General features: G+C 35.9%; 1 protein-coding gene across 1 annotated transcript in view; it reads right to left on the bottom strand.

Moving 5' to 3' along the window:
- Positions 1-678: 678 nt before the first annotated feature.
- The window catches only part of LOC150084972 (A-type potassium channel modulatory protein KCNIP1-like), a 74,783-nt gene continuing 58,126 nt past the window's right edge, over positions 679-17,335 (bottom strand). Inside the window, exons 3-7 of the mRNA XM_090375679.1 lie at positions 7,466-7,535; positions 6,456-6,526; positions 4,369-4,581; positions 3,478-3,540; positions 679-1,813 (exon numbers count right to left, since the gene is read on the bottom strand). Of these exons, the coding sequence (XP_090231805.1) occupies positions 1,766-1,813; positions 3,478-3,540; positions 4,369-4,581; positions 6,456-6,526; positions 7,466-7,535 (465 nt within the window). The 3' untranslated portion in view covers positions 679-1,765. The remainder of the gene's footprint in view (positions 1,814-3,477; positions 3,541-4,368; positions 4,582-6,455; positions 6,527-7,465; positions 7,536-17,335) is intronic.

Below are 17,335 nucleotides of genomic sequence, written 5' to 3'. Positions count from 1 at the left end.
TACGGCATATTATCCCCTCCAACGGCTAAACAGGCCTGACAGTGGTGAACCATGCTGGATATAAGGGTGTCAATAAGATTCTGTGGAAACAAATACCATTCTTCCACCAGTACAGACCTTAGCTCATCAAGTGACCGAGGAGTTGATTGTCTGCGTGCAATACGACGCCCAAGAGACGATCGGATTTGCCTGCCGATCTTCCTAGCCACGGAAGTCGTTGGATATCTTCAGTTTCAAGATATTCCTCCACCACTTGAGTTCTATTAAAATGTGTGCCAACTGCACCCCTAAAAAAGTCGTAGAGTTCGAAAATTTGTTCTCAGTACCTTTGCACAGTTACGGTACCCCTATCAAAAACATGAAGAGGGGTGCGGCCATTGATGGTTGACCATTCTCTGATTTTGGAGGGATGGTACCGAATTTCTCGTTGTCTCGATGAAATGACGTCTAGAATCTGATTGTAGTCTAAAACGAGACTCATCAGAGAAGAGAACTGTACCCAATTTTTTTCCCGCTTAATCTCAAGCTTCACTAGTTGTGTCTAAGTTTTGTTTAGACGCACAAAACTCAACTGGTTATCTGAGCGTACTTACAGTCAAGCTTAGGTAGTTTTCCTACTACATTAGAGATTATCTAAAAATTTTGTTGACGTGTGTTCACCTAAAAAGAAAAACAACATTAGAGGCAACAATTGATATATTTTATTCTTTATTTAAATCACAATGTTGAATAAATGTCACGAGACATTTCATAACCCTGCTAAGAACACTAAAGCTGAAAAGGTACATAAATATAGTACAAATCTCTTGGGAACAATTGGTAAAGGTTTTAAAACAAAACGAAAATCGAATATACACGATAATAATCATATATACATGACTTTGTAACCGATATTAAGGATCAATGAAAAATAAAATAATTCGAAACCTTCAGTAAGATGCGATACAAACAGACATATATAACCGGAAAACGCACGCCCAAAACATGCGATCCTTTGATAAACTTCCACTTAGCGAACTGGTAAACCATTGGCACTTTTCACCAATTAAAATGGGAACGAAACTCCCATTTACAATATAAAAATAGGACAATATCAGGGTTACAAAGGTTTTTTGTTGTTGTTGTTGTTTTCTTATCGGCTAGACTATCCTAGAGATCGCTTTTGAATGGGCCCCTTGAGACAGATAACTGTGGGAGAGAAAGAGTAGGGCTACGGATTCCTAATTGAAGTATAAGCTTCTCTATTGGTTCGAAATAAATCTACAAGAGGACTTGAGAATTAAGCATGCAATGCTAAAACAATAAAATTACTTCAAATAACTATGGACGCCTTATTATAGAATCTCTGCCAGCTTTTGCTAATCTAAACTAAAACAGACTAACCTGTACATTCTTGATGTTTATAACTGTTTTTTTTTTTAAATACCAAATGGTTTGAACTGTTGAACTCATGGACGGCGAAAATTGGAGACCAGAAATAAAATAACTACAGCACAGCTATGTAAAAACTAACCATGGAAGCTCATTCAATATTTGGAACAGCAAAAAGTGTATTTATGGAAGCTGGGTCTGCTGGTTGGATAGGAATGCAGCCCCCACGTTTTTATTTTTATGTTTATTTATATTTTTCGTTGGATAAAGATCATTGGCCAACTGGTACCAAAGCTGAACTTCGGCAGGCGACAAAGGAAAGATCAACCATCTTTCCATCCACCGTATTTCGATAAAGATTCATCCTCATCTCCTTCATCGGGATGGGATCCAATTAGAGTACAGTATCTAGCAAATTGAGCGACTTAATGATGTTGTCATCCTGGAAATTAAAAAAAGAAATGTTTTGAACCGGCAACATTTTCATTCTATCAAAAATTAAACTAAATGAATTTTACGAATATAGACTGAGTGGCCACTTTATTAGATACGCATATAATAGCTAGTAGATGATCTTGAGTCTTCATAATACCCGGATTCGTTGTGGCATGGACAATTGATTCAACTGCTTTCCACAGTCGTCACAAACAAGACAATTTGTGGCATCTAAAGACTGCTCTGGCGGTATCCAGGGGCCAAATGCCATGCTACTTTTTCCATATTCTGCTCTTCCCATTATTGCAAAATAACACGAAAATGGGCCATTTTCGACCAATCTCGATAGTCATACATGAGTAATCCAGCAGGTTTGCGTTTTCTGAGATATTCACTTAAATCTTTTTAAGTGGCGACTCAGTGTATTGTGTGAAAGTTATTACGCGGGATGAATATTCAAATATAAATAAAATTAGACAAGTAACTCCTCATATTTTATAGTTTTAAATAAGTACCAAAAACAAATATACGAGGTGTAGCAATAAAGTTCCCGGACTGGTGCTGTTGCGGTCAAGTTCGATGAGTCTGAATATAAATGGAAGTGATATGTTGTAGTTCAGATTTCCAACAATAGATGGTGGTACAGAGATCGACTTTGTTGTTTGACTGTCAGCATGATGGTTGATAATTTGGATATGAATAAAGAGACGATTCGTCAAATTCTGCGTGAATATTTAGGGAAAAGGAAGATCTGTGGAAAATTTGTACCACACAGCCTCACGAATGAGCAGAAGCAAAAAAAGAGTGTCATCATGCGAAGACTTCATTCAGACTTGTCAAGAAAATCCTAATTTCCTGGACTGTACTGTCACTAGAGACGATTGTTGGGAGTTTCAGTACGACTCAGAGCATTCAGTGGACTTCAAAATCATTACCAAGGCCCAAATTGTTTTTTACAGAAGTTCAGGATTAAGACGATGCTGATCATGTTTTTCGTCAAACAGGATGTGATTCGCAAGGAATTTGTACCTGAAGGGGAGAGAGAGAGAGAGAGTCGATGTTGCGTTCTACGCACAGGTGCTTCAAAGACATTGAAGCGCATTTCCCAGGCAACTGTATTTCGAGAGAAAGGCAGCTGGTTCTTTTTGTACAACAATGCTCCCGCCCATTACACACTTGTGACATTTCTGACGAAATGTTCAGATCAATCATCCACCCTACTCTTCCGATCTAGCACCAGCGGATTTCTTCCTCTTTCCCAATGTGAAAACTGCCCTCAAAGAAAAGGGATTTCAGGGTGGTGGGGACATAAAGGAAAAACGTAACCACAGAACTGAACATCACTTTGGACACCACCGCCGACTCTTTTCAGAAACGTTTAGACGCTGTACTAAGTGCATTCAATCAGGTGCTGATTTGAATAAAAATAAAACTATTTTTGAGCTTTGTGTTCTGTTTATTGCACCAGTTTGCTTTATTGCCACACCTTTTAATTAAAAGTTTTCTCTTACCAAGAGTACTTTCAACATCTAGCTAATATTATACTAATTGAGTTCATTTTGCAAAGTTGGAAGAGATCCATCACCCTCAGATATATAAGCACATATTTTTTAGCAAAGAAAACTGTTTATATGAGTCATTCTCATGATTACTAGTATTAATAATTATTACCTGTAAACATGTTTCCAGAAATTCATCAAATGTAACGACCCCATCTTTATTAAGATCAAGTTTCTGTTGAATAAAATAAAACAGATAAAAAAGGATATAAATACGATAGTATAAGTATATATAATAAAATCATTATTACGATGTAATAATTATTTAATTAATTAATAGTAATTAATACGACAATAATAATAATTAAAATTATACTGTATCTACAAACAAAGATTATTTCTTTAAACTGCAACAAAACAGGTATAAAAAATAATTTCCAAAATCAGGTTAAAAAATGTTGCATTGAATCCAGGTGGCGCGAGTGTCTATGGCATTTTACTTTTTTTTAGAATTCGTTTAGTTTCTAATACAGCACTTTACGAGAAATTGAAGTCTGTCAGATTTTGTCAGCTTTAAATTTTCATCTTGGGTTGTATTATTTAAGAAAAGGTATTTAAATAGATTTTGTCCTTAATTGGGAGTTTTTTTCCCCCATCACTTACTGTTTCACGATGCTAAAAGAATTATCTTTTGTTGTTTATCTTAAGATGCGTCAAACTTTCTTTTATTATTCTACTGTAATCTTATTTCCATCTGAGGCCATTACAAAAACGAAGGTCAAACGAAAGACGAACGAATTAAAGTTCAAAAGTACAAACTTATGTAGGATACTTTGGGATCATTAAAGTTAGAAACGATCCCTTCGGCTGTTTAAAATTTTGTGCGAAAAGCCTTAAAAATACTTTCTGTGTGTGTCTAAGAGCAATGGCAGAATGCTTAAAGAAGTGGGAAAGATTACAAGAATATAATTAAATTTACAAGAGCGCTTTGGTTACTTATAAAGCATCGGGGAGATGCCTGTAATTTTTAGGCAACTCCAAAATTCGATCTTGCTTTACTTACATCAAACACCCTGTTGGCGTGATCGCGTGTGGTTTCTTCATTGACGGTCGGTTCTGCAAATCTCCCCAACAGACTATAGATGGAGTTGATGATGTCAAACATTTCTTCCCTGGTAATACACCCGTCACCATTAATGTCGTAAAGATTGAAGGTCCACTGTAGTTTCTCTGTAGGCGAACCCCTTGAAATGGTAGACAGTCCAACCACAAATTCCTAAAAGCAAGACATTTTGAGAAAGATGCAATCAAGGATAAGGAAATTTATATCTAAATTTCTTTATTCAAAATTTACATGATTTTTCTCTTTAGAAACTTACGTTAAGATTTTTTGAAGAAATTTAGATGATATTTTTGATATTTACACAAAGACTTCTTTTTTAAAAAAACTTACATTAATATTTCCTTTTGTTTTTGAAACACTGGAAGATTTCTTTTTTTTTTCGAAATTTATATGACGATTCTTTAATAGAAATTTACAAAAATATTTATTTTTTCGAAATTTACATGAGTTCCTTTTTTCAAAAAACAAAATGAAATGGAAATGAAAAAGAGAAGAAATTTATACGAAGAGTTCTTTTTTTAGAAATTTACACAAAGAATTTTTATAAATTTACATGAACATTTATTTTTTTTAGAAATTTACATAAAGATTTTTTTTCTATATTTATATGATTTCTTATATTTCCAAAAAATGAAATAGAAATGAAAAAGAAAAGAACTTTACAAGAAGATTTCTTTTCGGAAGTTTACTTGAAGAATTCTTTTTTTACAAATTTACATGAAGAATTGTTATAAATTTGCATTACATTTTTTAATAACTTTACATGATCTATTTTTTCGAAAAAAAATAAATTCAAATTAAAAAAGAAAAGAAATTTATAAGAATATTTATTTTTTAGAAATTTATATGAAGATTTCTTTCTTAAAAATTTAAATAAAGTTTTCTTAATATCGAAATTTACATGATTTTTTTTAAAAATTTGAATGAAATTTTTTTATAAATTTACATCACGATTTCTTTTTTACAAATTTACAAAATTTATTTTTTTTCGAAATTTACATGAATATTTCTTTTTTTTTAGAAATTTACATGAAGGTTCTTTTTTAAAAATTTACATGGGGGTTTCTTTTTCGAAATTTACATTAGGATTTCTTTATTAGAAAATTACATGAAAATGTCTTATTATTAGAAAATTACATGAAAATTTCTTATTATTACAAATTTACATGAAGATTTCTCTTTTTAATAATATACATGAACATTTATTTTTTTAGAAATTTATATAAGGATTTTTTTTTCTAAATTTATATGATTTCTTATTTTTTAAAAAATGAAATAGAGATGAAAAAGAAAGGAAATTTATATCGAGATTTCTTTTTGTAAATTTACTTGAAAAATTCTATAAATTTACATGAATTTTTTTTTTATAAATTTACATGATTTATTTTTTCGAAAGAAGTTAAATTCAAATTAAAATAGAAAAAAAAAAAGAAAAGAATATTTCTTTTTTAGAAATTTATATGAAGATTTTTTTCTTAAAAAATTATATAAAGGTTTAATATAATTTATTAAAGGTTTATATAATTTATATATATATAATTTACATGAAAATTTTTTTAAAAAAAATTCGAGTGAAATTTGAATATTTTAGAAGTTACATCAAAATTTCTTTTTTTATAAATTTAGAAAATTTATTTTTTCGAAATTTACATGAAGATTTCTGTTTTAGAAATTGACATGAAGACTTAATTTTACACGAAGATTTCTTTTTTTAGAAACTTACATGAAGATTTATTTTTTTTAAATTTACATGGGGATTTCTTTTTTAAAAATTTACAAGGGGATTTATTTTTTTCGAAATTTACATTTCTGTTTTATAAATATCGATAAAATCTGGAGTTATATCGTATTAAAATATGCTCTGTGAAGTATTCTTTTTCCTTGGCGTTCCTACAGTGTTGTTATATGAGTGTACTGTATTTGTCTGGCTCTGAATTGAAATCATCCCATTGGACTGAGTCCACCACACATTCAAATCAGTTATAAGTGACATTCAACGAAACGCATCACAATCAAAATATATTTACCTGAAATGTAATTGTACCATTGTGGTCGTGGTCAAAAGCCTTAAATACGTAATGAGCATACTGGCTGGCATCTGTAAAGATATTAATAGCAGCACTGAGATTAAATATAGATTATATTTTTAAATTATCAGTTTTAAGATTTTAAAACTGAAATAAAGTTTGAAATATTATAGATATATTTATTTGCATAATATCGCTTTGATTGTATATATATTTTTTGAATAATTGTATTTTACTGTTTTCACGCCTTGCGAATTTGGATATTTCTGTAAGAGTGAAGTTTGAAAATAAAATACAAATAAAGATATTTCTTTGAAAAACTAACAGTGTAAACACATCGGGTTAAGTGGATATTTAGCGCCAAAGAATTTTAGGCTATGAGGCGTCAGTATATTTAGTCTGTAATTGCGTTTGTTCTTAGGTCGGTTTGCTGGAAGAAAATCTAAAGTTTCCGGATGAAAAACCATGAAACCTTCAAAGTACCATCACACAATGCAATTTCGTACAAGTAGCATACAGAAGTATTATAAGGCGCATATAAGCGCCTTAATTCCACCCATTACAGCCATCCTTCGTATTTCGCACAGATATTTATTATTTGCATCGAGAACACTGTCTACTTTTAAATTCACTTATTTCTGTACTTTCTTTTAAAGGTTTCCAATGTGATATTTTATTACGCTACACAGTAAAGAAAGTGGTAAGCGTATAAAGTACTCTCTCATGTCAAAGGTCATGAAACTTAAACTTACAGGCATAGACGACATGGCATCGCTCTTACTGATGTTTTATGTGTTCATCGGATGTTTTATTTAGATGATCAACAAGGTATATTTGAGTGAAAATATATATATGTAATAATTTGAAAATATAGTGGTATTAATTCGTGTCCTTTCATAGTCAGATATAATTTGACCTTAAAATTTTAAACCAATTTTTATTGTTTCAAAAGTCGACTTATATGCAGAATATACGGTGTGTCATTTAATAAATTACAATAAATATCTTACCTCCTTGAGGGAAAAACTGAGCATAGACATCCTTGAATGTCGTTTCGTTTACAATCCCTGTAGGGCATGCCTGAAGGAAAAAGAAAAAAAAACTTTAGAAACTTTTCGATAAAAAACAAAAGCATTACAGAAACATTACACATTGTTATAGAATTGTTTAAAGATAGTTCATATTGAAAATCATCCTGAAGGCGCCTTTAGAAAGAAATCCATATTTTTGTATTCTGTCGAATTTGAATAACACAGTTTGGATGTACGTGGCAAATAAACTATCTCGTTATCCCCAAAGAGATCAATTCTCGCTCTCTCTCTATCTCTCTTCTATGTGTTTTTCTAGACAATCTCCAATATTTTTGACTGATTGAGAATCAGGGGGTCCATGATGAGAATGTACAGTATTTTGGAATCAATTTCAAATTCACAAGTATGGAAATTTGACTGAGTTTTCACCAATCGAATAACTATTTTTATTGGACCAGAGTCTGGACTACTCTGACAGTGATTCGCCGACTACATAAGTATCAAAATTGTTGAGACACCCCTTTCTGGTATCGTGAACAAGATGCGCAAAAAGCATTAGCAGGTTTAAAAATATGCATGAAATAGCATACTTTTAAACTTATTTTTCAGTAATTAAAATTCATATTTTTATAAATGCGATGGTATCCGAATATTTGTGGGAGGGTAGTGTATATATATATATATATATATCAGAATGGGTTAAGCTAGATATTAGTTTTCTATTCGTGCGATTTTGATGGAATGTGAGAACTATGACTTCAATATGGGTTTATTGTTTTGCGGCGGGGGAACCTAGACATAGCATAATTCTGGTTATCCGAAAACAAAATAAAAACTTAAATAAAAATGTTTTTATTTTGTTTAAGGTGTCTTTTTTATTACATTTACTGTTCAATATAAGAAACAGGAAACAATTATCATTACAAGGGAAACAAAATATTAAAATTACGTATTTTCTCTTCTAGTGTCAACTATTTGAGCCATGACTGGGAGTAATTTAATATTTAAGTCGTTCTAAAGGAAGAGGTTTTATTATTCCTCCTCTTTAGAGTCAGTGAACGTCTCGGTTTCCAAGACTGTGACATGGAACATGTTTGACTGTGGCCTAACGAAAATATAGACAATTCAGATATGGCAGATGAGAATGGACAAAACTGTGGTTCTCAACAGACGTGAAGGCACAGCGTGCCTTCAGGAAATGGAAGCGTTCTGGAACCACACACGATTTTATTAACTTTAAAAACAAGCGTGCATCTTTTCTGAAGCAAAAACGACAAGCCAACTATAGATACATAGCTAACAGTATGCTCGAAGCGGCCATTTGCAAAGCACTTCAAGGATATTCAGGTGGATGAGAGCCTCTTCATAGAATGGGCAGACAATATTATTATTATTATTATCATCATCAGTTTATTCAACAAACACCCCTGCAAAGAAATTATCTAGGAGGGTGGCTCATACATACATCCAACTAACTTTATTAAAGTGTAACATAGGATAAAATATCAGCAAATACATAAGATATATAAATATAGAGGAAAAATTACATAGATACAGAAATCATACATTCATAGAAAAATTACAAAATTATAAAACATTATACATACATAGAAAAATGACATCGTCATTTACACTATGAATTGGTCCTCATTGTCATTCTCTGAGCAAAAGGAATACCCTCAGTCCTATAAGAGTTTTTTGGAAACACAATATATCGTTCATTTAAGATTTTTATGAGTTCCAGGGCACTTTAAGTCTTTCTTGATCATATCTGTAGTTTCGTATACAGATTCGCTGCAATGAGCTTCCTGTAAGTTTTCTCACGGCAGTACCTGTCCGGGTCTATTTTGAGGTCTCTAAAGAGCTCCAGAGTATTGGCAGGAAACACCCGTCTTAATCCGTCCGTTGAGAGCGCTTCGGAGACTATGAGGGTTGTGGAAGCGGGCTCCAGGGCGGCCTTATTACAAGATTTTCAATTTGAGGGGCATCTAAACTCCCAATCAGAAGTTGTGCTAGAGTGCAGATGTCACGAATTGTGATCATCTGAATCCACGGAGCTGTGTTCAAGTTTGCGTATAGTATGGATTTCGAAATTGTGAAGGGCTTCCTGCCCGGAAGCCCTTCACAATGAGAAATTTCCTAATATAAGTATTTGGAGCAGAGGATCAAATTGTCGAAGCATATAAGGATACAGGAACGATACATCTTTGGATATATTGGGTCACTAGCTGCTGGTTTCGAATCCCAGTTATTTCCTGTCTTACAGCCCTTATGGCAGCGAGAGTTTTTGTTCTCGTGTTCTGAAAGTGCCTTTGGAAGGTAAGGCCCTCGTCCCACATCACTCCTAGGTCGGTGTATGAGTTGACTTTCTTAATCTGTGCTCCATTAATAGATAATTTGATTTGATTTTTTATCTTCTTATTAGTTATTGTCAGTTGTGCTGACTTGTCTGAGTTTAGCCACAAACCGATTTTGCGTAGGTATGTCTCCAGTTCATACAGCTTAGCGTTGGCATGTAAATTGACGTCGGACGCCAAAGGTCCTTCGTTAGAGACAACAAAATATTTTATATCATCGGCGTAGGAAATAAAATTCTGATTCCGAGCCAGAAAAGGCTCCAGGGCGGCAGCGAACAGCAAAGCTGATAAAACACCTCCCTGAGGGATGCCCCACGTGAGGGTGTATTCTGCACGGAATTCTTAGTTTTGTACAATTAGGTGCCTTGGCTCCAAAATGGCCTTGACGATCTGTAATAGTTTGCCCTCAATGCGGAAATAAACTTTCAATATGTTTTCAAGTGCAGGTAACGACACATTATCGAAAGCTGCATTTATGTCAAGGAATATGATGTCAATTTGGGCTTTTTCATTTAGTGCTTGCTGCATTCTAAAGAGAGTCTCCAACAGATTAGTAGTAGTGGATCGTCTCGGTACTACAGTATCGAGGTGGGGTGGCCTGTGCGAAAAACACTGTTGGGTTAAAGCAGGAAGGATGGCTTTTTCAAAAAGTTTTAAAAGAGAACAACTGATGGATATAGGTCGAAAGTCTGAAGAGGCCTTAGGGTTCTTCTTTTTTGGCACCGGCCGCACAAAGTCCTCCCCAGTGATTCCATTTCTGGGGGAGGACTCCATCTCTCAGGATGTTTTGGAAAATGTGCAACAGCACATCAACAATATAAGCACTGCATATGTTTAAAATAAAGACAGTAAACCCATCGGAGCCGATCGTAGATTTGGTAGGAAAGGAATTAATGGCATTGATGAGATCTTCTCTAGAAATAGTGACTGTGGATAAAGCATTTCCCAAAAACGTCTCCTCTTGCTAAAATATGTTGTCCCCCATATTCTCCAGCTAATATCCTTGGATATTTTTTGCTTTACTCCTTCAACTGGCAGCCTTTCAAAGCACTCCTTAGCCCAGTGTCCGAATGTGGTTTCTTCCATTTCAAATTTAGCGGCCTTTTTGTTCACGATTCTTTTCCAATGTCGAAGCTTTCTAATAACCTCTTCGTAGCGTGAATATCGTTTCTTTTTCAAGAAAATGGCTCTTTTTTTTCTTGTAGTCCGTGAAGTCTTCTTCATTCAATCCTGATTTTTTCCATCTCCTATAAGCCTTTTGCTTGGCCATAAACGCTTGTTTTAAATACTCGTTGAACCACGGTTTAGTTTTGTCGGTGACCCTTACCTCTTTTGAGGCACCCAGGTCAGCAATAAATAGGAGCTCTTTCTCAATCAAGTTGGCAGCTTCTTCCACCAGTTTACTGTATAGAGCATTGCAGTTGTAGGTCTTGAAATGTTTTAAAATAATCTCAGGTCTAATGAACTTAAGAGAGTATATCTTCTTGGTTTGACGAGTTTGCTCATCGATGCGTTGCTCACCTGCACTATTCGATAGGGAAATTTCACAACATATTGGGTTGTGATCTGACTGGAATTTAGTTTGATGGGTGATATTTTTTATGTTTATCAGATTATGTTATAATAAATCCAAATTCTGCTCTCCCCTTGGAGGGTTGCATCAAGGTATTCTTTAGCTTGATCGTGTCTTGGGCTAGGCATATTAAAGTCGCCAGTTACAATCATGGGAATATCTGTGCCAAGATTCTCTGAAATCTACAAAAGAAGCTAGCTCGGTCCTGGCGTCAGCACTGCGTTCCGGCGGAAGACAGATAAGATCTTTTTGAGAGTTGCGTAAAGGAAGAATCTAATCATCCCTTCTCCATCCCTTTATGCGATTTGACTCCCCTATCTACACTGAATATCACAAAGCAAAATCTGTTGAAAGTAATAAACGAGTTACTGAACAAAGCTACAGTCGGGCCTGATGGATTTCCCTTGTTCATCATTAAAATATTCTCTGTCTTCATTGTGGATGTTCTTTTAGATATCTTTAATGAAATTTTACAAACATCTTCGGTGCCTCAAATTTGGGCACCCTACTGTGTCAAACCTATTCCGAAGAATTCGAGGCCTAAAACTGAAAAGTATTTTTGTCCAATCTCAGTGGGCTCTTCGCCTCTTAAAGGTTTTGAAAAGACAATTCTAGCACAACTTATTGAGCACTGTTTTCATCACAGACCATGCCGCCTTCACAACGTTGTTCCTGGGAGATCTACTGCCAAAAATCTCCTTCAAACGCTGTTTCACGTACAGGAAGCTTTGAATTCTTGAACGCAGGTGGACATAATTTTTTTTGACGTTAAATCTGCATATGATAGGATTTCCATCACATCTTTACTTAACATCCTGAAGAACTACTTCAGGAGCTCCGATAACCTCCTCACTGTACTCAAAAAAAAATTGCAGGAAAGACGGTTCCTTGTTGAGCACAACGGTCTCTCACGATCCTTTACTGTCTTCAGAGGGGGTTCTAAAGGGTGGCGTTTTGTCTGTAGCGGTTCTGGAATCTCTGCTAGCAAATTTCCCTTGCATGATATCGTACGCCGATGATCTGAAGTTCTTCATTCATTCGGATCAGCCGAAGCAAGCGCTCTCTGTCCAAAGAGCTACAACAAAACAAATCTCTCAGATAAGCACATTTCTTTAATACATTAGTATTGAGCTAAATGCCGAAAAATCTGCCCAAATGACGTTTACAAAGAGGAGAAAAATAAATCCAATGCACGTCTATATAAATGGACATCAAATTAAACTAGTCAACTCTCACAAGGACCTAGGTTTGGTTTGGGATTCGAACCTGTCTTTCCTGTAGCACATCAAGGAAGCAAGAAACAAATTCTTCGGAACCCTTTGTTCGGCTCGATAGGAACTTGTGGGTTACGGCAATAGCAAACTGATAACTAGATTTGTCCGAACTTGTATGGTACCAGTGGCACTCTACTCATCTGAAATCCTCTGCCCGTCCAACCTACCTGCGGCAGTTCTTGGGAATCGAGTATTGGTTCCTTGGGAATCGAGTATTGAATGTATATACAATTCGCTGAATGGAATTCCGAAGTGGGGATGAAGCAAATCATCGCCACTCGTAACATAATTACCCTCTTCAAGCTCATTTCGGGTAAACTGGATGCTCCTAACATTGATGGCCTTATCATCCTGCCCACGAAGAGCAGCAGAATAACTAACCGGCAAGTATCTATGATCAGCCCTGCCCTCAACCAAATCAGCTCGCTGAGCCTTATGTTCCTAGCAAGCACGATTGGGCTTCTCAACGACCTAAATATCAACCCCAAGACGATTTGCGTCGACAAAGCCTACAGAACAAACGTTTTTGCTGATACCCATACAATCTTGCAATTTTAGATCTTTAATTTCATCATCGCTTTATGTGGCTTCTGTCACTGAAGGGTGCCTGCCAGAGAGCCCGCTCTCTCAGTCGGGAGGGCTCGGTGAGGTCCCACACAAGGGACCGTTCGACCACGGTCGGGTGTCGCGCCACAGACAGGCCGGATAACAACCGTCGACCTTCCATCGCCCACCCTTATGGCTGACAAGTTCCTTTCTGGAACTCAACCGGCTGCGGCGTCCTACTAGCAGAGGGAAGTGCGTCAGCGACCGGGAGGACTCTGGTCTTCGTCCGGCCTGGCGCGGTCCGTCATTCAGACGGGCACCAGCCACTCTTCCACTGATTGAATCCACCCGCTTTCAGCTTCTGTGTTAGAGAATGATATGCACTCCTGTTCCGAACAGCCTGCAGCATCTTGCCGGCATCCAGCACTCTTCTTGGACAGACGCCAAATGTATTTAGAGTATTATGTTGAACATAATCTGTCTTAACTTCTGTAATTAATTACTGACTTGATCTTTGTATATTTTATTTCACCTAATATTGATATTATGTTACTTTTTACAGTTGTGTTTACCCTCCTAGCACATCATTGCTGTCTAGGGGGTGAATGTAACTTTTCTTTACCGATTAAATAAATAAATAAATATAAAATAGAATCAATAGTAACATCCAAATGCTGCCCCACTAGTATTAAAGGACCCAATGTGACCCACACAATTACTTCGCCACCTGCAGTACGCACTGTTCGCAACTAGCAGAAGGGATCCAATGACATATGCTGTTTTCGCATATTCTGATTCTCCCATTAACGTGAAATAGCAGGAACCGGGATTCGTCAGGCCAGGTAACGTTTTTTCCAATCCAGGGTACCAGTTTTGACCAGCTGTGCGGTGGTCTGGGCTTAATGGTATACAAACCACTGATTTACTTGCGTAGAGTCCACTTGAATTGAGCCTTCTTAACACAGTTCGGTTGGAAATGTTTTCACCTGTGGCAGCAGCAACAACCTCAAGAGACAGTTGATGACAGGACATCGTAAGGTTCGGTCTTGCTGATAGACTCAGACAGCGGTATGTTTTGTTCGACGTAGCTCTCGGGTGATCTTGTCCTGCTCTTCTTGTAATGTTCCTGTCTCCTGAAACTGCTTCCATAGTGCCAAGACGAGCCGACACTGAGTGTCACATTAAGCCCACCTCCGCCTGCTCGGCTTCAAGTCGTCCAACGGCCCGCCATCTCAAAAAATAATCTAAACGACGATGACTTGCCATCCTGAGTTGTAGAGATGTGGCTACCCCACTGAGCAAGCCAAAAAAGAAAAACGGGAATGAAATGATGTGGTCGAAACCCGTGTTTTTATAGGGATGAATAATTTGCGGCTCTGTAAGGTGGTAGAGCGATTTCTATTGGATACTTGGAATTTGCATGCCAGGATGCCCATTATATCAAATATTCGCCTTTTGAGATACTGTTCACAATAAAACATTCATGAAAAACATTGTGTTCTGTTAACTTTGTCGAGCAGAGGAGTAGATATACAGATAAAGAATATCAGAGTGGAAAACACTTAAAACTATTGATAGAGTGATACACATGTGCACATAGAGGATAAAAAGATGGATGGAAACATCACTAGAGAGAACAGACAGACATACACAAAGCAAAACTACATGTAAAAAGGGGGAAAAGACAAATAAGATCTACAAAAGATATAGAAACAACATAAAAAACGACAGGGAAACATAAAGATGTGAAGGAAGACAAATGTTAGACAGACAGTGGAAAAATTGAACACGGATGTATCCGAAACAGCGTTCTATCCTAAGGCCATGTACGAAAAACATCAGAATGCATTACTAAAAGCCCTCCTTAATGTACTTTCATCTAATAATTTCTTTTTCCTCTAAGTGAAGCCTTAAAATTGTCCCCGAGGAGAAAACTTACGGTATAGTTTATTGACAAAAGCTCCGAGAAAGACGTTCATTTACTTTTGAAAGCATAAATGGAAATTCTTTTGCTCGAAGATTAATGGTCAATGAAGTACGTTGGGCATAAAAGGGTTGATGGCTCTTGTCAATTGGCCACAACTTTTAAGTCAGAGGGTGATCGATTTTCGTTCAACGCGACTTCTCGAATCGCTTGCAGCTATGACATGGCGAGTGGGCAATTTTATAATCGTTTGCATGCGTGTGTATATGAATGGATGACTCATATATTAGAGAAAATGCCATTATTGGGTAATGGAGAAACCGCAGAATTTTAATTATTGTCAAAAAACAGCCTTATCGTAAATGTCTGAGATCCGCATGAAAGGTTAAGAAAATATGGCACGGAAAACATATTCTCACAGTACACTTCGCTCAAAAGATTTATGTTGGTGCTTTTAAATTAGTGAACGATGTCAATTCTTTGGCGTCGTTCACTAATTTAAACTGTCCCATACCCTACATTGATATGCATTCTATTTAAAACGTAGCCTATTTCTGCACTAAAATTCGTCAGTCTATGGGAGTGGAGTTATCTAGTCAGCGATTGGTGTATCGTTTCCATGGAAATGCTAAGTGCATCCATCACAGCAATTCGAACTGAATACGAAATGTCATATGTGGCTGCTGTCTGTAACAGAAGAATAAGATTGCATATACAGCATTTTTACGATGCACAGAATTTGATGACCGGTTCGGTTAAGTTCTATGAAACTGTCATTGGCAGAATGGCTCATTCCACATCGCTCCATGTATTTCATCCTGAGCTTCTACTTAGAAGAGGGCACTGTTATAGTTGTTTGTTGAACCAAAGCAGGATAGAAAGCTTTTCTGGGACTATACAATTTGAAGACATTTGCGATAAAACATAACTGAACAGAAATCAAACTATTGAAACTTCTCATATGACATTTATATATACATAGAGGTCCATAAGAAACGAAACATGTTTGACTGTAGCTCCCCAGACTTAACATCACAGGATGTTAAATCCATCGACTTCGGAACTTTTCGTGTAAGAATTTGTGAGCAATTTTAGTCAGCCGGTTGGTGAACCACCCTGCATAAAAAGCAACTAGATTTTGTCTTTTAGTAGTCTCCAGGTAGCTTTCTCCTGTCGGGTCCCTCAAAGAAAAAAAGGACCGAGATACCTGTCCAAATCATTAAATCACAAAACATTGTCAACGATATCTTGGCCATTGTCAACGATATCGGATATCGTTGACAATGGCCAAGTTCGACAAATTCTAATCTTCTATCTATGTCGTCCTCATTCAAACTTTGCAGGTGCAGCATGGGATGATTAACCCTGTATTTAAGTCCTCTAATGATCAGTTTAAGCCCTTTTTTAGATATTTTAAAATCCAAACTTTCGCTTTCTTTGAAAAATTTTCGGACTTCTTTCGATACCTTCTCTTATAAGGTCCAAATTGGCAGATGTCTTTGAAATACAAGATCTACCAGATATTGGTAGATTGTGCAATGTTCTCACTTAATGGTACTTTTTTTCACACTTTGTGCTGTGGTCTTTACTGTGGTGGTCCTTGCCCAAAAAAATTCTTGAACTCGAGAACAACTTCTGCAGCATTTTCATATTTTGCACGCCATTTTACAATTTCAATCCTCTCTTTCATTGTAAGGCTCATGGAACTTTTTAAGTTCAAATTATTTTGAAACAATAAAAACAGATTGGAAACTATTTTTCAAATAACTTACATATATTTACACCAATAGTTATTCAAAATAATTTCCTTACTTAAGGACCATCTGTATACTTAGTTCAACTGTTGACAAAAATCTAATGGCATGGGTAAAAAAAAATTCCAATTATTCGCTATTATCCCATTAAAAGTAATTCCCCTTTGGCAGTTTACTGGTATCGATTTTAGTGCCCATGACATACGTTGTTAGAGTTTCTCCAAAACGATCCCTTCAGGGAAATTTTTAAGCCTTGGGAATAGAAAGAAGTTAGATGGAACCAATGTCGGAGAATCAAGAGGACAGCACCATTTGAAGAACGTTTTCTAGTACCACATTCGGCAGACTTTCGTTTCAATAGATTTATGGGTAAAATTTTTTGACGAACCCTTTCTTTCTTGAACTTTTATTGTCTGTCATT

The sequence above is a fragment of the Mastigoproctus giganteus genome, chromosome 6, assembly GCF_048544385.1.
Source record: "Mastigoproctus giganteus isolate SK-2022 chromosome 6, ASM4854438v1, whole genome shotgun sequence".
Lineage (NCBI taxonomy): Eukaryota > Metazoa > Arthropoda > Arachnida > Uropygi > Thelyphonidae > Mastigoproctus > Mastigoproctus giganteus.
Note: the sequence above shows the minus strand (reverse complement) of the source record. Positions and strands in the feature narration are given on the sequence as shown.